Source organism: Patella vulgata, chromosome 3 (assembly GCF_932274485.2).
Source record: "Patella vulgata chromosome 3, xgPatVulg1.2, whole genome shotgun sequence".
In the NCBI taxonomy this organism is placed as follows: domain Eukaryota; kingdom Metazoa; phylum Mollusca; class Gastropoda; family Patellidae; genus Patella; species Patella vulgata.
In genome coordinates this window covers 923722-945542 of record NC_065881.2, presented here as the reverse complement: position 1 = coordinate 945542, position 21821 = coordinate 923722, and the positions used below count along the sequence as shown (strand labels likewise).

General features: G+C 38.7%; 1 protein-coding gene across 1 annotated transcript; it reads right to left on the bottom strand.

Moving 5' to 3' along the window:
• Window positions 1-702: 702 nt before the first annotated feature.
• Window positions 703-19819, bottom strand: LOC126815407 (transient receptor potential cation channel subfamily V member 6). Its single transcript, XM_050541026.1, has 16 exons — window positions 19685-19819; window positions 18380-18647; window positions 17711-17836; window positions 13757-13916; window positions 12802-12960; window positions 11330-11484; window positions 9405-9545; window positions 9123-9204; window positions 8368-8483; window positions 7679-7795; window positions 5402-5509; window positions 4181-4332; window positions 3168-3277; window positions 2053-2198; window positions 1728-1889; window positions 703-855 (listed from the first exon to the last, which is right to left on the bottom strand). Exons 2-16 carry the CDS (start codon window positions 18593-18595, stop codon window positions 703-705), a joined length of 2103 nt encoding a protein of 700 aa, XP_050396983.1. The 5' UTR covers window positions 18596-18647; window positions 19685-19819.
• Between the last annotated feature and the right edge of the window lie 2002 nt (window positions 19820-21821).

Here is a 21821-nt window from a genome sequence, read left to right as displayed (position 1 = left end):
AAAGAACAATGATTAGCTACCAATTAATAAATTAAAAATTATATATGAATAGCTACAAAAACAACAATGATTAGCTATCAATTAATAAAGAAAGTAAAAAAATAAAAAGGATTTTAATGAGATTCGAATCCTTAAACTAATCTATTAAATATCATATTTGAATAGCTACAAACAAATTAATACAGAAGAAAGAACATTGATTAGATATCAATTAAAACGAAAGTAGAAAATGAAAAGGATTTTAATGATGTTCCAATCCCTAAATTTCACGATACGCATAAGTTATCAACAACTGGAAAATACGTGGTCTAAATATCAATAACAACCCCCACCACCCACCCACCGCCCCGACCACCTCCACCACTGAGATGTATTGACCCCCCTTCCCACCTACTTCTTTAGCACAACCCCCGCTCCTTCTCCACAAATTCCACCCATTCTACACAAATCTCAGCCCCTTCTCCACAAACCCCACCCCTTCTCCACAAACCCCACACCAATTTCACAAAACCCAACCCCTTCTCCACAAATCCCACCCCCTTCTCCACAAATCCCACCCCCTTCTCCACAAATCCCACCCCTTCTCCACACACCCGTTTTTCATTCTAATCTGATATCAGTTGTCAATATCGCCTGCTTCTTTTGCGAATAAATTGCCCCCACCCCTACCACACCCCACACCAAGCTCGGTTGGCCTTCTTGCTAAAGCCATGTGTCCCACCTCTCATTTTCGATGGTATCTTTTCCAGATCGTATAACCACCAATGAACCACACCCATCAGAATAATCGTCCCTCTTCACCAATAACTGAGCTCGGGTAAAACTGCGTTCTAATACGATAATAATCTTAGCTCTCTGAAACAAATTACACAGTCGCATTATGATAAAGTTAATAAATATAAAATCGGGGTTAACGTCCAATTTGAGGAATGTTCACTAATCCGCGGGTTATTAGTACATCGATATCTATTATTAAGGTCAAGGTTGGGTAATGGCTATAGGGTTCATTAGTCCACCGATATCTATTATTAGGGTTAGGGTTGGATTAGGGTTAGGGTTAGGTTTATTGATACCCATAATTATAGTATTTCTTATAGCGGCGGACTAGTGCACCCGCGGATTAGTGCACCCGCGGATTAGTGAACCCCTCTCCCTATTTACTGCTACAACTTGGCTAATGTTGGAGGGAAGGACAGTTGTCATGCAGTAAGCTAGTAGGTAAATTGTGCCTGGAAAGCGTTCTGACGGTTCTTTTAGTCCCATCTGGAACGTCCCGAATTGACAGAATTGCAATCAAGAGATACGGAATTCAGCACTGTGACAGTTCTGCCGGACCCGACAGTTGGGGTGGTGTGAGTAGAATCGTGACGTATTTTAAATCACAAATATGTTTCAACTGTCATGATTGGTTGATATGAAAGGGTGGCTGTAACGGGTGTCGATTTCATGCCTGTATTTGGCCAGGGTCATTCAACAACCACCCTCTCTCCCTCTGAATGAGACCATATGTTTGTCCAGAAATGGCCTAGTGGACTTTTCTCTCTCTCTCTCTCTCTCTCTCTCTCTCTCTCTCTCTCTCTCTCTCTGAATGAGACCATATGTTTGTCCGGAAATGGCCTAGTGGGCCTAGTGGACCCCCTCTCTCTCTCCCCCTCTCTCCCCCCCCCTCTCTCTCTCTCTCCCTCTCTCTCACTTTCTCTCTCTCTCAAACACACAACGGGACTGACCTGTTTTCTCCATTCTTTCTCTGCCTTAACTCTGATTTTATGATATGTATTACCCATCATAGCAATCAACATATTTAACAGTAATATCGGCACTAATGTTATAAATGCTGTAAATATCAACTTGGTTATTTCTGGGCTTCGAGCTTCATTAAATGTTTCATACTGAAAGAATAAAAACATATCCACACATATGGATTAATACGAGACATGTCTAAAACAGCTCCTTTTCAAAACATTACAAATCCATTTCGGAATGCCCATAAAGACATGCGGTTCAGGACGGAGAGAGATACGATCAATAAACCAGAAAACGTGCATATTCTACCTGGAATTCTCCAAACGTCATCTGAAACAAAGTCATTATGGTCTCATACCACGTAGAAAATCTTTCTATAGCGAATTGTTTATTGTCTGTGAAGTTTGTTGGGTTGATTGACTGGTCCTCAATATCACGATACAGCAGAGAAAATCCTGAAACAGAACAAGATTTAAAACAGGGCCATCAGTTTGATTCACAGAATTACAGATCGTCTTATTATACAGAGACCAGCATTGGTCGATGGAATTTTCCATTCTTCATATTTTCTGAACAAAAAGGAACCATTTTTTGCCTAATATTTTATTCGAGAGCCAACCTTCGCAATACAGAGTGAGAGAGGGTTTAACGTCCACTTGAGACAAACTAGGTAATTTCAGGACTAATATATGATTCAGTTTATTTCGATAATTCTTTTGCTCGTATGGATCTGTAGCATCGGGTGGAAACCAGGAGAGCAAGCCACCTTACTCCCTGTCAAATAAAAGCGTAACTTGGCTCAATGTAGACCATACGATCTAACTTGCAATATTCTTCCTAACAAGATGAAACAAGGCAAGAACAATAAGAGGAATTTCTTCGACCAAACCGGGATCAAATGTTGTAAGTGAGTTAGTGTCATACTCATTGATCCACCGTGGCCCCCTTCGATCACACCCCTTGTTCAAATCGAGTGGTCACAATATTTCTAGAATTCTCAACGATACAATCATTATACCGGGGTGAAAACAAAGGAGAGAGTTGTCACGTGTTACTTGATCCACCGTGGCCCCACTTCAACGATAAATATACAATCATTATACCTGGATGAAGACAAAGGAAGGAGTTACCTTGGGTTTAATGGACGATTTTATTGGTGCACCCGCCCATTTTTCAAATTCTAGCCCAAGCTAGCGAGCGACCGTGTGTCTAGCCCGTGCCGCCCAACCCTTGTTAGCGAACCACCGTGTGTCTAACCCGTGTTCCCCACCCTTGTTAGCGAGCCACCGTGTGTCTAACCCGTGTCCCCCACCCTTGTTAGCGAGCGACCGTGTGTCTAACCCGTGCCGTTTAACGTCGTTAATGAGTGAGTGACCGGGTGTCGTATATTTGGATAAAGAAAAACAATATAATAAATATAATACCTAGACCAAATCCGATACAGAAGAAGAAGTAAACGATACCAAATCGGAACATATCTCTCGTCAACATCTTATAAACCATAACAACAAACGGTCCAGTTATTGTCGATCCTCTGAAATAAATATCAACATTTGTCCATCAAGGACGTGGGTTTATACATCATAATAATAAACGGTCCAGTTATTGTTGATCCTCTGAAATAATATCAACATATTTCCATCAACAAAGGGAATGTAATGAGGATTAACGCCCTATTGTTTTAATGAAGATGGCACCAAAATACCCAACAAATTAAGATAATCCCCCGACCCCTTCAATGAAACGCTAATCGTTATATTTACAACCACCTGATGCTGCTCTTGGAAGTGAGGTGCAAGGATTTTCGAATAGGTGGGTACGGAAAACAACCAATCAACAGAAGTAACTACTTCTTAACTATGACTAGCTTCGATTGGCACACTGAGCTTGTATATGGCTACCCCCCCCCCTCCCAACGACTCACGAAGCTTGCATATGGCTAGTTTCCAATGGTTCACGAAGCTTGCATATGGCCACCCTCCAATGACTCACGAAGTTTGGATGTGGCTAGTTTCGGTGGTGCACTGAGTTTGGATATGGCTAGTTTCAAATGACCCAATCAGCTTGGATATGGCTAGCTTCGAATGACCCAAGGAGCTTGCACATGGTTAGTTTCAAATGACCCATGGAGCTTGCACATGGTTAGTTTCAAATGACCCATGGAGCTTGCACATGGTTAGTTTCAAATGACCCATGGAGCTTGCACATGGTTAGTTTCAAATGACCCACGGAACATACACATGGTTAGCCTCGAAGGGCTCACGGAACATACACATGGCTAGGTTCGAATGACCCAAGGAGCTTGGATATGGTTACATTCGAAAATGTCTAAAAATTCTTAGATATTAAAATCACACAATGAAAATTAAAATTCTTGTGTAGTACGGTCCTACTGCACTTACTAATGGAAACTAAAATGACAATTACAAATGGTTACCTAGCAAAGAAGAGAAGAATACAGAATGTCCCTGGTACAGCGATGATGAGTAATCTTTCTTCATCAACTAATGATCTGGTGAATCTCAGTGGTATACATATTAATATCAGAACACAGGACAGGGTATAGATCGTATTGTCTGGAGCATATTTCTAATAATATACCAAATCAAAACAAATAGTGTTTTATAGTATTATGCAAACTCAACAAAATTTAAAATTATGCAAGCTTAACAGAATTTAAAATTATGCAAACTCAAAATTTAGAATTATAGGACAACTCAAAATTTAGAATCATGCAAACTCAACAAAATTAAGACTTATGGAAACTCAACAAAATTAAGAATTATGCAAACTCAAAATTAAGAATTATGCAAACTCAAAATTTAGAATTATGCAAACTAAAAGCTATGAATTAGGTTAACTCGTAATCATTCTAAGATTCTGTTTGGTGTGTAAGCCATCTTAAAGCAGATTTTAGGGAGAAATCATTTCTGTCTGATATGAATAAGAATGACACGTGACATTCAAGACGAGTTTCCTCTTAATCATCCAGCAACACTACTCAACATCAAATCGTTGTGTAGAAATGAAATGAAATGAAATGAAATGAGGTTTAACGTCCTACTGTTCTGCTCCTAACCTGGGCTAATGAAGACGGGCATACGCCATACAGTGTGCTATGAGGGAAATTTTGCCCGGGCAGCGTCGCTACGGCCTACTCTAATATCGAATTCCAAATGCCAAAGGATCTTTTACGTGCACGCCAATGTGTACACGGGACCTCGGTTTTTCGTCCCATCCGAACGACTAGACAGCTGTCCTTGTCAGGCCCTCCATCGTGCATCACTGACAAGGGGGAAACCACGCCGGAACATTGTGTAGAACCAACTTATAGTGGTGTAATATAAATTACTCATCCGATTAGAATATAAACACTTCCTGTTTTGAATTTAGAGAGATATTTAATGTCCACTTGACACAAACTATGTTATTTCGGGACTAACATATTATTTTATTTCAATAATGCGCTTGTGCATAGGTATCCTTAGCTGCCAGAGGAAAACGGAGGACCCACGAGGATGGACAGGCGATCTCAATCCTTGTTACGTACAAGCGGGGAATCGAAACCACGCCACTTGACCTAATGACAGAACTTATGATCTAATGCACATGCGCTAATACAGGCCTGCGCTGTGAATATTTGGTAAACTATACTTACACAGTTTTTGATATAAGGACGTAAACCTAAGCCCACTACAACTTTTACTTCCATCACCAGATTGAATACACACATTGCACCCACGATGCACTCTGCTATAAGACGAATCTGTTTTATGAAACAATATTATATACGGTGATTACAGTATAGAGTGGTTACAGTATAGAGCGGTTACAGTATATAGAGTGATTACGTTATACAGTGATTACAGTATAGAATGGTTACAGTATAGAATGGTTGTAGTAAATGGTGATTACAGTAAAGAGTGATTACGGTATAGCGTGATTGCAATATTTAGTGGTTATAGTATAGAATGAACACAATATAAAGTGATTACAGTATAATGTGATTACAATATAGCGTGGTTACAGTATATAATGATTACAATATAGAGTGGTTACAGTATAGAGTGGTTACATAATAGAGTGGTTACAGTATATAGTGATCTTGGTATAGAGTGATTACGGTATAGAGTGAATGTAGTATAGAGTGATTACAGTCTAGAGTAATTACAGTATATAGTGATTATGGTACAGTGTGATTACAGTATAGAGTAATTACAGTATATAGTAATTACAGTATAGAGTGATTACAGTATAGGGTGATTACAATATAGAGTGATTACAATATAGAGTGATTACAGTACTGGGGCCGGTTGCTCAAAACTAAGTTATTTTAACGATCCGTTAAACTCTAACGGGTCGTTATCTTGGTAACGTGTCGTTTGTTAACGGTCCGTTAAATTTCTGTTGCTGGAAAGTCAATTTCTTTATCCGTTAGCTAACGGATTCATTTAAGTTAATCCAAGACAATACTGTTTGTTCATTGGCTAAATTTTAAATTTTTGAATTCAATGTACATGTATAACAACTTCATAGAAGTTAGTATTAACAAGAAACTGAAGACAGTGAGACAACTAACTGCAGTCTGTTCACAAAACTTGATTAAAGACAAAAAGATAACTAGAATTTAATACAGAAAACACCATAGAATACTTTAATTTTTCCTTTAGAAATTTTAGCATAAATCTGTAGGAAAAATTATGGGATTTGCACTACAGAATTATGGGGCCATTATTTCCTACAGGCCACCAAAATTCTGTAAAATAGTATAGAATTTCATCCTATAGAAAATGGAATAGGCCCGCATCGCCCAACCCTCTAGAATTTTATAGAAAATTACATAGTTACAATGTAATCTATGACTTTTTGCTACAGCCAACTAATGCCATCATTAAACAGATAACGGAGACCAACACCTCCGTTAAATATAACGCCAAGTTAACTACACGTTAAAGTTAACGGGGCTTCCAGCAACAACCTTTCTCTCCGTTAAAGTTAATGATCCGTTAAAGTTAACTCCATGTTAACGGATCGTTAAAAGATAACAGAGCTTTGAGCAACCGGTTCCAGATCAGTTACAGAATACGGTAATATACGGTACAATGACAACAATTGACTGGGTTAACTCCAGTACATACCTATAACATTACAATATATAGATGACACAGTATACGAAATGAAAAAATGAGGTTTAACGCCCTACTTCTCTGCTCCGACTGGGATAATGAAGACGGGAATTATTACAGTAAGCATCATAAAATTGTTACAGTATATACGGGTTACATAGTTGATATTAAATCTTGTTTACACTTTTAAACATATGACCTATTCACGTCTTTATACGAGTTAAGAAGACCGGGTTAAAAATGGACTTGTTTACTGATAAATTGAAGCGGAATGTTGCGTGACATTAAACATACATTAACTTATCCAGGCCATAATCAACTCTCGATGGTATCGCATTTCTCTGATATTAAATAGATTAGAACAGTTCAGCGATATTTTGATTTAAGTTAAAAATGGAGGATCGAGACTTAGCTTCGAACAACCAGTACGGTGGTTGAAATTATTGCACACGTCTTGTCAAACCTTGAAAGGCTAATATCTCAAATAATTTTCAAATTATTCATTTTACATTATCTATTTTTGAACTATTATAGCAAGAATGGCTAGCTTTTTATCTCAATCTTACATAATGTATCTTTAAGAAATTAATAAATCCGGTTTGATTTATTACTATGCATAAAATGACACGAGAACTTTAAAATAGTTCCAATATGGCGGAATTCGTCATACAGCCGAGATTAGATGCGTAGAATCTGTCGAGGTTTGCCGAATGCCATAGTACACGCCTACTTGAACTGGCGGGGCGTGGCCTAAAGAAAAAGAAGAAGATGACGGAGCGTTTCTTGATACAAAATGAGGAGTTACTTACCACATTGGTCGAGCCTGAGCGATCCAGTAGATCATCATGATCAGGTCGTGTATAAACAGCGACAGTTATTGTTAACAGATGTATCACAGCTATACTCATTCTCACCCAAAACCGTTTCTACAATATAATACACACGTATATCATAGTTATACTCATTCTAACCTAGAACCGTTTCTACAATATAATACACACATGTATCATCGTTATACTCATTCTCATCCAGTCTCTAGAATATATACAGACAGACATGGAGTTAAATATCCACAAACTAAGTCATTTTGGGACTAACATATGATAAAATTGTATTTCAATAAACCTATAATATTAGACAGGCGAACGATTTAATAAAGTCATGTATCATAGCTATACACATCTAATTGATGTCTCTACATGTATTTAAGACAATTATATGTCCTGGCTATTCGCATTCTCTACAATATAATGAACATTGAATAGTCAAGATACAGTAACGGGATGTCGCCAAGGGCGTGTAGTCACCTAAGTAACCGACTTATTCTACATGGTCAAACATATCTTTCTATATTGAACAGAAACATGTCGGTCTGTGCACAAGGGGGTGTCACCAAGGGGATGCCAGTAACCCAAGCAACTGACTAATTCTACATGGACAAACTGATCATTATGGATAGAACATATATGAGAAAGTTAAACTGACGTATAGCATATACCTCGGCATATGTTTTCCATTTCTCTCGCAATAACTGGGATAACACTGGACCCTCCAACATCTCGGCGTGTTCATCTGTTTCCCCATCTAATACAGTCATCAATGCCGACTCCCAATCTGGAAACCATATAATTAAACTTGTGGTTCATTTCAAGATCAACAACGGGATCAAAGCTTTAACATGGTAAACTCCACGTGCAGACATTACAATTAAAGCTTAGCTTCAGGAAATTAATTTCCCTACAGCTGTGTTGAAATATTAGAGCCTAATTAAATTAAATGAGTTATTCTAGACTCTAGATCTTTACTATAATTATTCATTTATATACTCTAGTCTAGAGCTGTCCTTTACCATAATTATTCATTAATGTAATTGACGCTGGAGCTATTCTTGCTAGCTCTACTATAATTATTCATTAATGTAATTGATGCTAGAGCCATTCTTGCTAGCTCTACTATAATTATTCATTAATGTAATTGACGCTAGAGCTATTCTTGCTGGCTCTACTATAATTATTCATTAATGTAATTGACGCTAGAGCTATTCTTGCTGGCTCTACTAGAATTATTCAATAATGTAATTGATGCTAGAGCCATTCTTGCTAGCTCTACTATAATTATTCATTAATGTAATTGATGCTAGAGCTATTCTTGCTGGCTCTACTATAATTATTCAATAATGTAATTGATGCTAGAGCCACTCTTGCTAGCTCTACTATAATTATTCACTAATAGATTCTAGGGTGCTAAACTTACCAGTTTTACCTTTGGGACCAATAGAGTCAAGAGCTTCTAAGGGATATTGTGAACAGGAGATGTTACCGTACTTCCACTTTCGCTGTCACAATATAAACCAATATATGTTAATCATTCCTTATTCAAACTCGATAAAGCAAAATGGATTATTGTTTTCTGACATATAAATTGGATTTTTTTTTTGGTCAATAACGAATAACGAAACACGATTTAACAACATACTGCCTCGTTTATTTTCAGAACATTTTGGGTTAAAAGCCTTTAAATATAGTGTTTACTTACCGTGCTACTTATCTCCAACATTTCCTCGAATATTTCAGGTCGGCCTAATTTACTGGCAAGAGTTAAAGGGGTTAACCCAGCTTCGTTTTTAGATTCAACGGCTTTTGTAAACGGATGCTTAACAGCATGTCTGTAGACTTTCTACAAAAATAATTAAGAGACTAGAAAATGAGGTTTACCGTCCACTTAACACAAACTAAGTAAGTATATATATATAGACTAACCTGCATAGGACTTTCAACATACTAGGTGGCCAGTGATCCAACAAATGAAATGGGATTCAACGTTCTACTGTTCTGCTCCAACTGCATGCGACTTTGAACATACTAGGTAGCCAGTGACACAACAAATTAAACATACATTATGCAAGAGCTAAATCTGACTATTGCAGGTCTTTCTTTAGGCCTGAAATGTTATCTAAAGTATTAATTAGACATTAATTAACTGATCCAGGCCTTAATCAACTCTCGATGGCATCAAATTTCTCCGATATAAAATAGATTAGAATGGTTCAGCGATACTTTGATTTCATCAAATATGGAGGACCGAGACTTAGCTTCGATCAACCAGTACGGTGGTTGAAATTATTGCACACGTCTGTCAAACCTTCAAAGGCTAATATCTTCGCTTGCAATAGAGTAATTTGAATGAAATTTTCAAATTATTCATTTTACATCATCTACTTTCGAACTATAATAGCAAGAATGGCTAGTTCTTTATCTAAATCTTAAATAATGTATCTTTAAATGGGGTGATGCAGACAGGCATTCGCCGCACAGTGTGTTATGAAGAAAATTTCACCCGGGCGGGCACTAGCGCTACGACCCAATCTTCTATCTAATTCCAACTGCCAAGCGATCTTTTACGTGCACAGCAATGTGTACACGAGACTACGTTTTTTTCTTCCCGTCCCAACGACTATACGTTGCTCCTTGACAAGCCATCTGTCCTGCACAACGGACAAGTAGGAACCACTCCGGAAAGTCCCGATTATTTTTCTCGACCAACAAGGGACTCCCAGGTTAGCGAGCCAACGTTAAAATCACCAAGCCACGGCGACTCTCGGGCATTCATGCAAGTAATGAACGATTTAAAACGCATTAAAGATACAATATACAAGATTTAGATAAAGAAATGGAATCAAATGGGAATTAAAATCTTACTGATTTGCTCCGACAGAACTAATGAAGCGGTTTTTAAAATAGAGTTGCTAGTTCTTGCTAGTTACAGAATGGATAATGAAAAAAGAATATATTGAAAATTGCATTCAAATACTTCATATTGCAGTTTTCAAGGGATTCCGCTAGAGTTAAATGGGACGTTGGGTTTTTAAGTAAATTAATTATACAGTTATAACAGTTTCAGTCCAATAGGGGACATGGTGGTCGATCAATAAATCTCTCCCTCTCTGTCTCTTTCTCTCTCTGCCTGTCCCTTCTCTCTGCCCCCCCCCCATCTCTCTGTCTCTGCCTCTCTCTCTCTCTCTGCCCCTCTCTCTATCTGTATCTCTCCCTGTGTCTCTGTCTGTATGTCTGTCTGTCTCTCTCTCTCTATCTGACTGTCTCTGTCTCTGTCTCTCTCTCTCTATCTGACTGTCTCTGTCTCTCTATCTGACTGTCTCTGTCTCTCTCTCTCTCTATCTGACTGTCTCTGTCTCTCTCTCTCTATCTGACTGTCTCTGTCTCTGTCTCTCTCTATCTGACTGTCTCTGTCTCTCTCTCTCTCTATCTGACTGTCTCTGTCTCTCTCTCTCTATCTGACTGTCTCTGTCTCTCTCTCTCTATCTGACTGTCTCTGTCTCTCTCTCTCTATCTGTCTCTGTCTCTCTGTCTCTATAATCTATGGAAGCACATACACAACTATAGAAACACTCTTAGACCAGTTATTCTTGCGCCAAACTAGGGAAAGAATACTTATACCCTTACCGGTTGGTTATATATAACCGCCATATGTAAAACTGTATTACCAAACTCATCTTTATTATTAGGGTCGGCACCATGCTCGATTAAATAATCATAAATATCTGTATGTTGAAAACACGCGGCGAACGACAGGGGATATTCTCCATAGTAGGCATAACCTGAAAATAAACAAAGTTCTACTGCAGTCGGACAAGTGAAGATGGACATTCGCCATACAAAACTATTCACGAGTTCTTTGTATGGAACCTTGGTTTTATCGTCCAATCCGAAAGACAAAACACTGTGCTTTAACAGGGCCTCCGACCTGCATCACTGACAAGGGGAATGTAGGACGTTAAATCCCATTTTATTTTATTTTCGTCTTTACATGTGCACGTAGGGGTCTTTAGCAGTGGGAGGAAACCGGAGGACCCGGAGAAAACCCACGAGGTCGGACAGGCAACCCTACTCCTTGTCACATACAACCGGGGATTCGAAACCACGCCAGTTGACTCAATGACAAGCCTCGTGATACAGGGTGCGCGTGCTAACCATTCGGCCACCCCCCCCCCCCCCACTAACATATGTCTAATTTTATTTCAATTATTTGCTTGCGCGTAGCTAGGGGTCTTTAGCAGTGAGGGGATACAGGAAGACCCGGAGAAAACCCACGAGGTTGGACAGGCGACCCTACTCCTTGTCACGTCCAACCGGGGATTTGAAACCAAGCCGGTTGACTCAATGACAGGCCTTATGATACAGCGCGCACCTGCTAACCATTCGGCCCGTCCAACCCCCGTTATCCAAACAGGGGTATATCTTATAACAACATGTTTAGTAATAATAAAAGTTCGACTCTGTAGTTTCGAGTATGCTCTGGCCATATAAACAGTTGACACGAGTGAGAGGTCCAGTTGTCATCATACAGGGTTGATTCCTGTCTAGAGGTCAAGAATAGCAAAAATACGAACACCAAGAACAAGAACAAGAACAAGAAGAGCAAAATGAACAAGAGCAAGAAAACGAACAAATAGGGAGAACAAGAACACGACGAATAAGAACAAGAAAAAAAAGAGAACATTATAGCAACAAGACGAAAAGGCGAACAACAAGACGAATATGAACAACAAGAACACAACGAACAAGAACAAGAAGAACAAGAACATTATAGCAAGAAGACGAACAAGGCGAATAGGAACAACAAGAAGAAGAACAAAATCATTATAGTAAGAAGACGAACGAGAAGAACAAGAAGACGAACAAGAACAAGAACAAGAACAAGGAGAACAGGACGAACAAGAACAAGAACAATAAGATGAACAAGAAGAACAAGATTACGAATAGGAACAAGAAGAACAAGAAGACGAACAGGAACAAGAAGAACAAGACCAATACCAACAAGAAAACAAACAAAAACAAGGGAACAATACATGAGAGCATGAGTGGGGATTAGATCCAACATGGGTGTAAAAACAGATTTTTATTTTTTTTATTACCTTCATAGTTTGTCTGTCTTCTGTCTTTGCCCTGCTTCACATCTTCTGGTTGAAAGAACTGACCGGTGGCTCTCTGATTGACATCAGCACCATTCTCCACCAACAGCTGTACAGCTTCTAGATTATCTTTAGCAATAGCTAGATGTAAACCACCCTCACCTACAATTACACGACAATATCATAACCATTCTGCAGTAACACAACAATATTATTCACTCTAAATTAACACAACAATGTTAATCACTCTATATAACACAATAATATTATTCACCCTAGAACAATACCCCGATGAAGACGACTTCGTGTAGGTCTTTTTGACTAACGGTTTACTCACCCCCACACTCTTCGTGTAGGTCTTTTTGACTAACGATTTACTCACCCCGATATTCTTCGTGTTAGTCTATTTGACTAACGATACTCACCCCGATATTCTTCGTGTAGGTCTATTTGACTAACGATTTACTCACCCCGATACTCTTCGTGTTAGTCTATTTAGAGGAGTGGGCTAGCGTTTTGCTGTTTTAACGTGTCTACCCAATCCAGTACTCTTCGTGTAGGTCTATTTAGGGGAGTTTGCATATTCCTGAAGCAATGGCCCGAGAAATCCCTGTCTGGCCATTGCTGAATTGGCTTCGATACTTGAACCTTTTAAGCGGGTTTGTCTATTCTTCCCGTTCAATCAAATATATCCCAAGTACAGCAACATGGCAGCACTTCGTTTAATCTGGGGTCTTCCCTAAAACTTTGGACAGTGATTTAAGGTATTAAAAACGGTGAAAGTATTGTCCGTCTCCAAACGGCCTATTTAGGGGAGGTTGCTGTGTTAACTAACACCGGTACTGTTCGTATAGACTTATGTAGGGGAGTTGGCTGTGTTAACTAACACCGGTACTGTTCGTATAGACCTATTTAGGGGAGTTGACGAACGGTTTGATATTTTGACGTGTGTACTCACCACGGTACTCGTCACCAAGGTATACATCATTAGCCATTGACGGATGGACTTCCAGGAATATTCTAGCAATTTCCAGGTGTTCTGGTGTACCTTTCAGGAAACACAGGTGGAAAGATGTTTCACCGACGCCTCCACGTTTATTTTCTTTCCAACATTGTGGCTGACGAATGAAATAAATACTATTAGAAAAACAAATAGAAACAGAAACAAAATGAAATAGGGTTTACCAATGAACACGGGGATACACCATACAGAGCTCTACGATGGGAATTTTTCCCGGATAGCGGTGATTCTGTCCACAAATACATTGGACCTTGGGTTTGCATCCCATTCGGGGGGGGGGGGGGGGTGGATGGCCAAATGGTTAGCACGTTCGCGCTGTATCATACGGTCTGTCATTGAGTCAACTGGCGGGGTTTTGATTCCCCGGTTGTACGTGACAAGGAGTAGGGTCGCCTGTCCAACCTCGTGGGTTTTCTTCGGGTCCTCCAGTTTCCTCCCACTGCTAAAGACCTTTATGCGCAAGTGAATTATTGAAATAAAATTGAACCATGTGTTAGTCCCGAACGTTAAACCCCATTGCCAGATAACACTATAAACCTCAGAATGCCTCGTTCGGCATTTCTGTCCAAACGAGGCAAAAACGTTTCAAAATTTTTGCCCCGATTTTGCCACGTTGTAACGAGGTAAAAAAAATACCTCGTTTGTCTGGAGTTCCAAAATGTGGTTTTTTAAATTGCCCTGTTTTTGGAACGAGGTATTTTGTTCAGAACGATGCTGGGTATAATTGCCTCGTTTACTAAACGAGGTATTTTATCCAAGACAATTATTATCTGTATTTGCTGTCAACAAATAGAGTTAATTCACATGACGTCACACACATTGGCCGCCGCCATCTCGGTGGAGAACCAAACTACACGTGATCCGATAGTTACAATGTCATTGCAGTTGGAATTATGATTGTTGCGCTTTTGTCATGTGATTTTTATGTTGAATAAAGATTTTGTCTATGTATTTTAAATTTTATATTTAATTTCTATTAAAATCTGAATTCGACCGTGACATAACGCGTTTATAGCGACAAAACGATGTTTGTTTATAGGCTATAACCGGTATAAAATAATTTGTTTATTTAAAATCCGAATTCGATCGTGGCATATAACGCGTTTATAGCGACAGAGCGGTGTTGTGTTTGTTAATATGAAATAATATAAAATTCTGTTTCTACGTCGTTAAGTATTTTTAAAAAAATTACCATTATATTTATTTATATAGGCGAACTAGCTGCATCGTGTTTGTGTACCTACATGGATAATGTCTGACGTGGAAAATTATAAGTTAATAGGTTAGTTGCTGACGCGACATTTCGAGACCTATGTAAATTCAGTTTATATTTTTATTTAATTTTTTTTCAAAACAAACCCATTAATTAAACACGCACACACACACACAAACACACACACACACTTATTATAGAAAATCGTGTGAGAAGCTCGATACCGTACGTAGGGCAGGCGATACGTTTCAAGTCAGTAGCTTGAAGCGTATATATGGTATTAGTGTCAGTGGCCTGTGGCACGAAGTAACAGTATATTGTCGCATACATAATATATTATGTCAACGCTTGGGCGATATAATATATTATGTCAACGCTTGGAACTAGGATGGAGGTGACTAGGCATGAACTTGCAACGATAGATTTAATTGGCGCTTTGATAACCAATGAATGCTTTGGAGACATATTTTGGCGGTATTTTCCATCATGGAATCGGTAAGTTTCGATTGTTTTTTTCTTTTCTGTTTTTTCTCTCTTTTCTGTGTCCTAACCCTAACCCTAACCCTAACCCTAATCCGAAAGAAAAGTGCCCTTTTTGGAAATTCTGACATCACAGGTGCCCTTTTTCTGATAAGGATGCCCTCTTTTATTTACAGGGACACTTTCTATTGTTAAGGGGGTGGACCGGTCCCCATGGTCCAACCCCTGGATCCGCTCTGATGACGCGTACATTCCACTGAGTCTACAGGTCTAATATGCTAACACGCTTGGAGCGTCAACACAATATATTATGTCGCCCAAGCGTTGACATAATATATTATGTATGCGACAATATACTGTTACTTCGTGCCACAAGCCACTGACACTAATACCATATATACGCTTCAAGCTACTGACTTGAAACGTGCAGGGTGCGTAGGGTGATGATGAATCGAACGTTTGAAAAACTGTTCTGACTCACTGGATATATTTTCTTTCTTTTTTTGTAAATTTTAATTTGAGGTATAATAATTATTCACTGATTCGATATAATCATTTTATTATTTCTGTTATTCATCTTTAATCAAGAGGAAATATCGTAAAAATGCAGACTTTCCGCTGCGTCGCCAACTATTTTATCATCGGTTAGAGCCGTCTAAACGCCGGAAAATTTCCAGTAACTATTAGCTAACAGCGTGCAAGCAAAAAGGCGAACAATCTTATTTGCATATTGCATACTTTGTAGTATTATTGGCTGGAATTAATTTTAGATCGATAACCTCAATGACCAATATGAAGTACCGTAGGAAGATATAGTGTGCAGTTGCTATATAATTTGCCATAAGGCCTATACAAAAAAAAAAAAAAAAAAAGGAACTAATAGAATAATTTCACGTTAACAAAAATATTTCAAGCACATATTTACTTTAGGCATCGTGATTCCAGGACCGGGTATCGAATTCAGCGATAGGCTACTTATTTTTGGTGCCAAAAATAAAATTTTCATTGGACGATATTCGTGGATTCGTTTACTTGGGCTTTATTTGCAGACGATAGCGATTTCATCTACGGAAGAGCGATGAAAAACCCGTCTAAAATGACATTTGAGCGACAGCGATCGATCGCCTCAAACGTGAAGCGCTGTTACATTGCTCGATTTGATATAGATTGAATACGAAATTACATAATATATCGTGTTACCTATCACTGAAAAGCATGTTTATTGCCCCTTTCAAGTATATAAATAATTTTCCAGGATAGTCATATTTACATGCCTTGAAAAGCGATGAAAGTCCAGTGTGGTACGAAACTCGTATTATTTGACGGGAATAGGGTATTTAAATTAAAAATATGGGTCTTAATACAAAATTTTACCCAGCATCGTTCTGAACAAAATACCTCGTTCCAAAAACAGGGCAATTTAAAAAACCACGTTTTGGAACTCCGGACAAACGAGGTATTTTTTTTACCTCGTTACAACGTGGCAAAATCGGGGCAAAAACTTTGACACGTTTTTGCCTCGTTTGGACAGAAATGCCGAACGAGGCATTCTGAGGTTTATAGTGTAATTAGGAAAGAGGATGATATAATTATGTCTTTGTGTGACCCTTGAAAGTTTTCATATGACGTTTAAACATACATTATACAAGAGCTAAATCTGCCTATTGCGGGTCTTTCTTTAGGCCTGAAATGTTATCTAAATTATTAATTAGACATTAATTAACTTATCCAAACCATAATCCACTCTCGATGCAATCGCTAGCCTGCGATATTTACTGGATTAGAATCCGATCTGCTGCTCAAAGCTCTCTGATGATTAAATCAAAATCAAAAAATGTATAATCCAGACTATGTTTTTTTATCGTAATGATGATCGAGGCTAGGCCCAAAATTCAATCGCTAAATTCTCGGTTCACAGTGGATCAATTTTCAGCAAATTCCCCTTACATTATCTAGTTTTTAACTATTACAGTGAGAACTGACAGAAATTTATCTAATATCCCATAATGTATCTTTAAACTTGGAAAATATTGAATTCGGTTAGGGGATTAATGGAATGCATGAATGAATGATTACGATGAATGACCGATGAATGACTGCGATGATTGCGGTTTACCGTCCCACTGTTCTGCACCAGACGTGCTAATGAAAGTAATTATAGTTATATCACTACATTTGAATCGAAAGTAGACTTTTACCTTTATTTGGTTTGCTGTGACTTTAACGTTGAGTTTCCTTGAGAGTGATACTGCCGATACTGATCTCTGGAAAGCCGCCGATAAAACCCTGAATCTACCGGGTTCCCTCTGTTCTTCAATCTGTTCCTAAACAAATATTATCGAGAGAAAACAGTTTGAAATGGGGTTTAACGTCCTTTTGTTCTGCTCCGAACTGATCTAATGAGAAGAGAAATGGGGTTTAACGTCCACTCGACACAGACTAGGTCATTTCGAGACTAACACATGGTTCAATTTTATTTCAATAATTCGCTTGCGCGTAAGGGTCTTTAGCAGTGGGAGGAAACCGGAGGACTCGGAGAAACCCCACGAAGTTGGACAGGCGACCCTACTCCTTGGCAGGTACAACAGGGGAATTTAAACCACGCCAGTTGACTAAATGACGGACCTTATGATTGAACGCGAACGCGCCAACCATTCGGCCATCCAACACCCCTCGTATGGGTAAGAGAATGAAGATAAGCCTATTCTTTTTTTTTAATTTGAGAAACCATCGGTGATATACAATCAATTAACATCCTAATGTCCTGTACCGACTGGGTTTACGTCCACAGCAACCGAACCTTTGTATTCCATGACAGATCTTTGTTGTTAAATAGAGGCAGTGTTTACCGAGTGCAATATACTCACTTCGTCTTGGCCAGTAATATATCCCGATGTTATTTCTTTAGCGATCATATCTCTAACTTTCTTCGGTCCATTCTCCCCTCGCAACAGATCCAGCAATATCCCCGTGCCATCTAAATTGACATAGGAATACACAGCATTGGATGCAGTTTCTCTATTTTGTATTTTCCAAGTGTGGTAATCTTTATTACGACTAAACAAACCCGCTATGTTCCCCATGATCTGCTATCTTGTATCAATGTTATGAAATGGCGAGGATCATTTTTTAAAACTGAAATAAAAAAGAAATGAAATGAAATGGGGTTTAACGTCCTACTGTTTTGCTCCTAACCTGGGCTAATGAAGACGGGCATACGCCATACAGTGTGCTATGAGGGAAATTGTGCCCGGGCAGCGGCACTATCGCCTACTCTTATATCGAATTCCAACTGCCAAGGTGTGACAGTATTGGTTCTTTAAGCAAATTCAGATGACAAGACTAGTTTCAGCTTCTATTAATACTTTTATTCTGCTTCTAACATATTATGTACAAACATCGTAATGTTAAAGACACCCAGAACTAAATTACATTAGTTGGCCGTTGTCCGGTCTTAACTCCAGACCTGGAGTCAACTACCAGACGTCGCCTAGCCTCCGACTGCTCTCATGTCCTGCCTGGACCTCTCTGTCTATTTGTTTCTTAATCTGGATTTATAAACCCTTCCAAACAAAGGATCTTATTTGGCATCTGGCTAATGTATCATATCAAGTTTAACATTCGATACATGCTAATCAGACAAAGAAAGTTTAAATAAAACATGCCAGCAAGTTAACGTTTACATAATCATTACATAATCACATAGACCAAGAACTCTAGGTATGTCGATAACGAACAGGTGTCCAGTTGGCAGGAAGCGTCTTTAACATCAGATAATCTGATTATGTAACAAAGGGATCTTTTACGTGCATTCCAATGTTACACGGGACATCGTTTTTTTCGTCTCATCCGAAGGACTAGACAGCTGTCCTTGTCAGGCCCCCCCTTCTCACATCACTGACAAGAAAGAACTAGGCCAGAAAATCTGGACGAACTTTCGCGGCTTATGCAGGGACCGAACACCCGACCTCTAAACCAGCGAGCCAGCGTCTTACCTACTTAGCCACCGTGATCACCCAATAAATGTTATCTACAAAGCTATTCGTTATAATGTACATGTAAGTCTCTCACCATTATCAAACGCTATAGTTAATAAACCCAGTGAATACTCTCAATAAAGCTATCTGTTATTATATAAGTCATAGAAGAATAAAGGTCATATCAAGTCTTACCTGTTTGTGTTTTATAATCAACACCTGTAATACGCCATGTTTTATAATTAACACCTGTAATATGTGGTGTTGGAAAGAACCAAGCAAGCACTGTAAAGAAAATTAACCGGGCTTGACGTCTATGTTTAATATGTCGTTATGTACAAACCCGGATTTAGATTAGGTGGACTACATTATGTGTGTAGTGGTATATAAATATATATAGACGACTTGCCAACTGTACGTTAAACTCAATCGACCATAGATAGTATAACTACAAGGTCTGACGGGCCCAGTTTTAAAATAGCGTAGAGTGGGTGGCGGTGATAAGAGGGGGCCGGGGGTTTCGGGGCCCCTTAAGTGCACAATTTCACTCTTATATAATTATTTCGTTTAAACAAAATATCAATTCGTTATAAAGAAATATTAATTCATTATAAAGAAATATTAATTCGTTATAAAGAAATATTTTAATATTCGTTGTTTCGTTTAAACGAATTAGTTATTTCGTTAAAATGAATTAATTATATCGTTAAATCGAATTTATCGATTCACAATTTAACACCTCGTCGACTAATGGCTCCAATACTTCACACTCAATTTAAAAATAAAGTATTTAAAAAAAAACAATCGTGATCTCTATCGTTCTCTCATTAACCTCATTACTTCTCACCAATTTATTAAACATACATTATGACGTCACATTAATAATGATGTCATTATAATAATCATATTAAACATACATTATGCAAGAGGTAAATCTGTCTATTGCAGGTCTTTCTTTAGGCCTGAAATGTTATATAAATTATTAAGAGTCAATCCGTGAGAAAACCATGCAAAACCCTGCAAAAGTGATAAGGTGGGGGTCGGCCAAATACATTCTTACTCAGGTCATAAAGTCACCCCATCCCAACATGCAAAAACCCAAAATGGCCGACCCCAAATATTAACCCCCTCTTAGATATGGCCCTATGTCGATTTTTAGCCATTTTTGGCGAATTTTCGGTGACAATTTGTCATTTTTCAGCTATCAAATTCTACTAAAAGCATCAGGTTAGTGATTATGTCTGATTGTGGATGGATAGTGGGGGTCGGCCCCTAAAAACACAACATGAAAGACCGACCCAATATCACAGTCTTTAGCCGCTGGGGGGTGGGGGCGTTTTCTGGATACCACTTTTCGCATAGTGAAATGTACCCAATCGTTGAGGGGCTATATCTCGTCTGCTGCAGGGGGTGGGTCGAAATCGGGGGTATGTATTTGGGGCGAGTATATGTCCTAACAATATCAACAATAAAATCCACCAGCGCTAGTCTACAACATAGCGAATCTTTGATGAGAAGATTGCCGACTTCTGGATTTCTGACAATAAACTGATATTCACTGAAAGGATTCTAGGAGGCCTCAACACTTATAAAGTGCTCTAAATGCCCTATATATCACGGCATTTCGGATGAAAAATATTTCGAACGTACCGCCACCCGCTCTAGCAAAACAGGCACGGTTGATTTTAGCTTGGTGTCCAACCTCAAATCCAAGATGGCTGCCATGGAGGAGATATGCGATGTTTCTCAATATTTTGAGTCAAAATGTGGCATTTATGATGCGTATCCTGCAGAGAAAGGATATTGAATTTTTATTTCCGTTTCCGGTAAATTTTGTCGCAATTTTGCCTCACGTTTCCTCACTATTTATCTGCTCTCTAGTTATGTGCTCTGTGGATTAAAGGAAGCCGTCGCTCAGATGATGCTGGAGACAATCTATTCAGTCTCCAGTCCCGGCTTCTTTTGATCTGGGTCATATCAGGTGGCGGCGATAACGAAACTGACAAGAAGTGTTCATCATTCATATAATATACTGTGGATATGATGACTGATGGGATACTCGCTTTCGTGTCTTATTATTGTATTTGTCACTTTTGTGTTGAATTCTGTTCTAAATCTCTCACGATTAGATGAACATACTAATTTGAACGATAAATTATAGCATAATAGTATCGAGTGAGGGGATTGTTCTCGGGCATAGGAATCAAATCCTCAAAATACGGTATTTCGCTATACTACTCATGTTAGTAAATTCATACTCTATACTTACTAAATCCTATTTCTAGATCTAAAAACGTTTTAAAAATATTTTGTTATTAGTGATTGTCGTGTA

Excerpts from the sequence above, each read along its gene's own strand:
- LOC126815407 (XM_050541026.1), bottom strand. The coding sequence starts at position 18,595 with ATGGGGAACATAGCGGGTTTGTTTAGTCGTAATAAAGATTACCACACT. Across the intron at positions 17,837-18,379 it reads ATATTACTGGCCAAGACGAA|GAACAGATTGAAGAACAGAG; the intron begins GTGAGTATATTG and ends ATATTTGTTTAG. Across the intron at positions 8,484-9,122 it reads TGGTCCCAAAGGTAAAACTG|ATTGGGAGTCGGCATTGATG; the intron begins GTAAGTTTAGCA and ends TATGGTTTCCAG.